This window comes from Rhinolophus sinicus, chromosome 5, assembly GCF_057876585.1.
Source record: "Rhinolophus sinicus isolate RSI-liver-muscle chromosome 5, RSI-T2T, whole genome shotgun sequence".
Taxonomy (NCBI): domain Eukaryota; kingdom Metazoa; phylum Chordata; class Mammalia; order Chiroptera; family Rhinolophidae; genus Rhinolophus; species Rhinolophus sinicus.
In genome coordinates this window covers 88,104,932-88,112,071 of record NC_142505.1, presented here as the reverse complement: position 1 = coordinate 88,112,071, position 7,140 = coordinate 88,104,932, and the positions used below count along the sequence as shown (strand labels likewise).

The window sequence follows — 7,140 nt, the reverse complement described above, 5'->3', positions numbered from 1 at the left end:
ACTTGTAGAGATTAAATTAAAATGTTTGAGATAAAAACAATCTACTGAATGATAACAGATTGATTATTGCAGAAGAAAGGATTTGTGAACAGGAAGTCAAAGCAATCGTGTTGGAGAACAGTCCTCCCTGGAGTTCTTGGTGTTCCTACATATGGCCCAAGACTTGGAGCAATGGAAAGTGACACACTATAAAGAGAGAAGATTTCATTTTCCCCAGAACTATTTGCTTTCCATATTCTAAAGATGATAGACCAAAGGGGACTGTTTCTTTTTCAATGGAGTTGTATATCCACCATGTAATTGCCATGGTAGTCAAGGTCAAAGAGCTAACAGAACATATAAACTCTCTGACTGTAGTCTTATGGGATATTCAGAGGCAGAAGAATGCTCCTTCCTAAGCCAATAGGGAGCAAGCTGCTCTCCGAAGAGGGCATAGTAGTGTACATCAGTCTTCTCTCCATATTAAAACACTCACACACAACTCAAAGAAGTACACTCCCCTTATGTTTCAGAGGTTAAAATGTGTCAAAAATTTAAGAAAAAGACCAGTGACCAATGGCGCATTCATGGATACCATCAATTGGGCCTCCTTCTACGGAGAAAAGTAGAGCCAGTGAAAGTGCTGGGCTCTGTTGAACTAAGCCAGACATGAGTAAATGCTTCTCTTTCAAGGTTGAGTCTAACAGGGGGGCTGTTTGATGAGGAGTTTGCAGAAAGCAGGCAAGAGGAATGACTAGGAAGAGCAGAGTGCTTCATAGTTCTAATTGTTTTTTCTTTTCTTTTTTTAATGCCAAAGGAATATAGAAAACATTTCTGTCATGTTCCTTGGAAGACAGCCGGGGCCTTTACATAGATTACTCCACTGTTCACAGTATCAGAGAGCTGATTAATCCCAGTGTTTGTCTTTGACCCTCAGCTCAAATGTTTAATTTGTTCTATTTCTGAGACTTGAGACACAGATATAAAACCCAAGTGAAATCAGACTTTCAGAACATTTTATTAGGGAGAACATGGAGGGCAGTTAAATCCATGAAGGAAGAGGTCTAAAGAAAGAACATTTAGCTGTTTGATACAAGCTCTGTAAGAGAAACTCTATCACTGAGAGCACACGTAAGGAGGGGTAAAGAACAGGTGAGTTGCAAGAGGAGGATTGATGGAGAGAAACAGAAGATATCTTCTTTCCCATCCAAGTCCACTCAGCTAGCATTTTCCATCATGTAGAAACTTAATTTTCCCCTTAGATTTCCTAAAGGAAGAGTCAGAATAAATATTACATTAAATAATAGAATGTCAGAGCTACAAGAATGCTTTAAAAATTGTCTTAGCTAGCACCCTTATTTTATATTTGAGGAAACTAAGAGCCAGAGCATAAGGGGGAATTAACAAAAGACAAAAGTCAAGTTATTGCATTTCCTACCCGATTATCCTTTTATGATTTTAAGATGTCACTGAAGGTATTATGACCTATGGTACAATCTCTTTGAAAAGAGGTCATTGAATTAGTCCTGAGCTTGAGATATGTGAGGCATATCAACCTTCATTGTATCTGTCAATACTCACACACTTTGGCTGAATTGCTTATTAGTTCTGATGACCTGGGGTTCACACACTCCTGTCATTGCTCCGTGCACAAAATTACAAAATAATAATTGGGATAAGGGCTCCAGTCTGATGCAATGGGAATAATTTTTCTCCCTGTGAACTGTGCTGGCTTATCCAGAGATCAAAACTGAAGTCATAGTTTTATGATACCTCCAGATCTAATCACAGAATCATGTCACATAAATCCAAAAAATCTAAACACTCCTTCTTAGCTGAAGGACCCAAATTTGCTGTCACCTCCTCCTAGCTCACAGTTTTAGACACATCAGAGGTTGAATATATCTGAGAAAAGGCAAAACCACAATTTGTCTTAAAAATCAAAGAATTTCAGGACTCGAAAGGATATTTGAAGCTTCAAGTGAAAATCCATCCATCACTTGGCATAGGGGGATGCGAGGGCTCAGAGAGAAGAAAGATCTAACAAACACCACCGAGCACAGAGAGTCTGCTTGCTACTCCAATGGGCTTTAGATGACCAAATGCTCTTTTGAGGAGGGACTGGTTATTATTTGTGCAAATTCCCAGCATCAAGGCTGATAGAGAAGGGGTAGATAATAATTGCTGTGGCCTAAGCTTGTCCATTATTCTCTCTTTTTCCCCAAATAGTACTCACAAGCTCTCAATGCACAAGATGCAGGGGTTTTCATAGGTGACGAAATTGGTGCCACAGATGGGTTGATATACACCAAGGCAGGGGTTTATTGTTCCTTTGAACCAATACAAGTCTACTTTTTTATATGGACATTTCACCTGAAATTCAATGGAAAAGAACGATACAATTAGAAACACATGCACAGATGGGTAGGTCACCTCTGGATTTTATTAGGAAAATCTAAACATAGCCAGGATCATATTCCAGTCTCACCAAAGGTCTCACAGTTCCCTCCTCCCCAAAGCAATGCAATCAGAAGCTATGTATATCTCATCTGATAACAACATGATGCCCTCGTTGTCAGGACCTCCTGCCAGTAATAGAGAATAGAAGCCTGCTATGCTAGAGTGGGAGTAGGAAGACTGGATAAACAGAATCTATTTTGAAAATGTAGCTTCTTTCTCAATCTCCTTTGCTTCCAGAGTATTAGACCTGGAAATATTCTGAGAGATTTTCTATGCCAACTCAGCTAAGGAATCTAAAGCCCCACAGTTGGAAAAGATGCTTCACTGAAATCCATGTGCCTTGATTTAAAATATTTATCACATTTCATCCACTCTAAAAACCCCAAGTCAACTCTTGTTTTGAAGTTTTGAAATGTGAGATCATTTGGAATAACTCCCTGATTTTGTAGGGAAAAGTGACAACAAAGGAAGGAACATGTGTCATCAGGGATTGGAACTCATGTCTACTTGCAAAGCTGGTGTCAGTGATGGCTTGAAGCAGTGACTCTGGGATGATGGAGCTTGAAGATGGTGGTCTCTTGGGCTGTATGAGTGCCATATGATAGATAAAACACCTCTGATCCAAGGTGGGAGAGAGTTTTGGCTGAGTATTTAGAGAAAGAGAATTCATATTTGAGCTTAGAAACTCTTCTTCCTACTTTGCTTATCTATCCACCACCACCACCAAGGCCAGGATCCCATCATCTACCTCCTGTACGTCTGTCACTCTATGACCCATGTCCTCTAGTTTCCATCATTTAAACATCGATGGAATCATTTCATCCCCTTGATCCTCTAATTACACCTCATTTCCCATAAAAAATGTTCTTAGTATGGGATAGAAGACCTTATGTGATCTGGATCCTCCCAACTCTTCCAAGTTTGCCATATACCACCTTGCTCTTTGCCTTTTTAGTTTTATTTTTCCCAAATGCTCCATGTTCCCTCCATCTCAGGTTTGTCATGACCACCCCACCAAACATATTTTTTCCAGAATTTAAACTCATTCTACCTTCAGAACTCAGGTTATATAACCTACTTGTTCAGCAATATTTCTCAAAATACAATCCCAACTCTCCATTCTTTCTTTTTATACCTCTAATTAGTGTGTAATAAAGCATATGTGTAATTATTTGCCTAATTTCACATGCCGCCAAAATTATAAGCCCATAAGTGTAAGGTCTGTATCTGAGTAGACTAACCATCGTGTGCCTGGCACAAATATAGGCACTTAGCCATTGCATAAATGAGTGAGATATAAAATAGTTTAATCTGAATTAATATAGAGTAATCAAATAAAAAAAGCAAGAATAGTTAGTGTTATTGTCTATAAATATAGCTCCATTTTTTTCCCTCTTTCTAATGAGATGTTTTCATCAGGCTGTAATTGTAGCATCTGCTGCACTCCTCACTCTCGCTATGTTCCAGTCACACAGGTGTTCAATCTAACTCAAGTAGGTAAAGTCTAACTCACTGCTCTCCACCTGGGTGGCACCTTTTACCCTTCCGGTCTCAGCTTAGATGTCCCCATGCCAGAGAGGCCATCACTGATCACACTGTTATAGTGAGTATCTCTACTCACAATATATATTCTCTATGGTACCATCCTACTTCTTTTATTTGTGGAATTTACTACAAATAATCATTGTCCCTTTCCCTTTTTTCTGGCTACTTGTAAGCTTCTGAGAAAAGGGGATATATCTCTTTTCCTCAATATTGTATCCTAGGGCACAGCGCAGAAGTTATGTAAATATTTCTTAAAGAAAATAAGTGAAAATGAGTAAGTTAATTTTTATTTATGGATTGCTAGGCAAGGGGATAACTCCTACAGGCAACTTTCTGGAGAGGCAAATGCTAAAACTGGACTGTATGGGACCAGAGTATAAATCCTGGACAAATTCTGCAGATTCTTTTGCTGGAGCTACCGCCTCTGTCAGGTTCTACACTCTGATCTATGGGTCCCTTGAAAGCAAAGCTGGCCTCGTTATGCCTTTCTCACCGGGCAGCTCATAGCTCACTTTTTAAAAGAAGTCTGTTCATGGGTTTCCTATTCCTTCACATTTTCCTCAATATGTGTCTCAGAGGTTGTGTTCCCTATTCACGACTCACTTAGGCATCATCTGTAGTCTCAGAGCATTTAGGAGCATTCCCTCCTCCAAACTGTGAGTTCCTTAAGAGCAAAAACCGTGTTATGCCCAAGTCTGTGGGCTCTTCCGAGCCTGCCCTCTCTGGCTGTCGTCCGTGTTCACGCACATTCCCCAGGCACTCTGGAAGGTTCCCTAGTGTTCTCCTGACCAAATCTCAGTTTTGTTCCCAGTTTGGATCACTCTACTCTGGGCTCTTATACCTGCAGTGTACCTGTCACATTAATATGAGTGGCCATTGAAAAATGTCACAGATGACCTTGCTGCAGAAAGGTTCTAAATTGTTTTAACAGCAATTCCAAAGAAAACTCAGATCAGATCCTCGGTCCCGGGAAATCTAGTGGGAGATTACCTTAATATTTCCATGCGGTGGCCACCAGTGTCCAGGGCCTGAAACTAAGACACACTGAAAATAGTTACAGAATCTAATATCTGGAAAATCATATCTCAATAAGTTAGCAGAACAAAAGACTTCTAAATTATTACCAAGGAAGCTTGTAATAATTTCAAACATTATTTCGTTTATACTTGGACATGTATTTACTTATTTGTTTTTCAAAAATGTGGAACAACTCTTCTTCTCCTGATAGATAATCAGCAGACAACTATATAGATGCATCACTGCTCTCATAAATGTTGCCAATCCAGTAAATGAAGTAACTTTTTGGTTAACAGGAATTAACCTCAGCTTGAGCAGATTCCGAACCAGCAGCCCATATATGAAAAAAAAAAAAAATTAAGAAATGCTAGAACTTTCTAGAGACTTTTTAGCCCAATCCCCACATTTTGCAGAGAGGGGAAAGACACTCGCTCATGAAATGCTTGGGAATTCATGGCAGATATATGAAAAAATCAAACTCTTCGGTCTTTGAGGCTAGGTGACTTTATAACTCCCTACATGACTCTTCTCTAAAAAAGGATATCAAAAATAATAACCTAATCAAATACATGGCAAAGCATTTTCAAAAGTTCTGAGTTTTTAAGATGCACTGCAATGTAAGCATATTGCCAATCACTTCTACATGTTACTTCGCTGAATTACACAAACCCCCTGCTCTCCATGAATTGGGTCTCATAATCGGCATTAATAGATGGGAAAACTAAGGCTCTTTGCCTATTGGCCAAAAGACATTTTTCTGGCCCTCACTCCATTGTCTTTCTCTCTATAGATACAGATATATAGATATAGTAGAATGATACCTTTAAATAAAAACAAATAAATAAATAAGAACTTTGAAGCATTCTATTTCAGATCACAATGTTAGAGCCCACAAATCAGCCTTACATGCCTGCCAGCACCAGCCAAATTACTCACCAGAAGCTAACACCCAGTGTATCAGGACGAAGAACAAAAGTGAGTAGAGCGCTGGGAAAGATTTGGCCATGTTTTCCTCCTGGTACGTCCTTAGAATGATGCTCTGAGATATTGTCTCAGGATGTTGCCCTCGAATGAAATCACCAAAGCAGAATAATCAGGATATTAAGACCACCTTTGAAGTGAAAATTCATTTCTAGTCTGTCCATTGTATTGTAAACTTTCTATACTTCTCTTGGATAATCTATTCCACCCTTCCCTAAGAACAAATGCTCAGGAAAAGTTAAATTTTTGTTAGTCAAAATTACAAGTATAGACCTCAGTGACAGATCTGTAACTACGCAGACGACAGAAGTAAATCAGAGATTACTCTTTGGGCATAATTGTATTATTTTAGTATGGAGGTGTCTTGAAAAGGCAACTCCTTACCTGAAGAGTCAACCTTTTCTTTTTTTTTCTTTAAAGGGCTACAAAGAAAATGATGAGGCCACTAGAGGCTTCTAGACAACAAGAGCTTCTCACAGAAGAAGCCAGTCTGTACTTGCTCATGAAGCAGAGACCATCTCTTTGGATGAAGACAAAGATTTCTAATGCTCCAGGTACACCTGCCTGTGTTGACAATTTTCTGACTGGGAATGCTAGATAGATTCTCTTAGAGCATTCTGAGAGAGTGCGTAGGGAGAAAAACCATTTTTGTGCCATCTCAGGGGGCCCCAGCGCTATTTTCTTCCAGACAGGAAAGGGAGACACCAATGATCAAATCCTTCTGTGGGATTGCCTCGCCTGTAGCAGCCTTCCCAACCCTAGAGACTGCCATATGCACATTCCAGGGCCTGATCTAGAACCACACTGAACTCTCCCTGTCTCCCTAATGCTGCAAATGTCACCTGGTCCTCCCTATGTCCTTTAGGACTTAATTTCTGCTCTGCAGCATGTGTCAAGGTAATTTACATGAACTCTTTGCTGATACACCATGGTGAGACATATTACCTGAGACGGTGAAATGTCTCCTCAGTACTCCACTCCCCAAGATGGTTGGAGGTCCTTGGCACACAGCTGCCTACTCTGCCTGTTCCTGAGACCATCTGGTACACCATGTTTTAGTTAAGCATACCCCCATCTCTTCCTGACATCTTCCCCGGATTCCTTCAGGAATGGAGCAGCAACAGTGGAAGATCCAACTACGCTAAACCACAATGCCAG

General features: G+C 40.0%; 1 protein-coding gene across 1 annotated transcript; it reads right to left on the bottom strand.

The window, feature by feature from the left end:
- Positions 1-1,081: 1,081 nt before the first annotated feature.
- On the bottom strand, positions 1,082-6,249 carry SPINK14 (serine peptidase inhibitor Kazal type 14 (putative)). The gene is made up of 4 exons (XM_019739037.3): positions 5,938-6,249; positions 4,975-5,018; positions 2,216-2,352; positions 1,082-1,246 (listed from the first exon to the last, which is right to left on the bottom strand). The coding sequence occupies exons 1-4, from the start codon at positions 6,005-6,007 to the stop codon at positions 1,201-1,203; spliced, it is 297 nt and encodes a 98-aa protein (XP_019594596.1). The 5' UTR covers positions 6,008-6,249; the 3' UTR covers positions 1,082-1,200.
- Between the last annotated feature and the right edge of the window lie 891 nt (positions 6,250-7,140).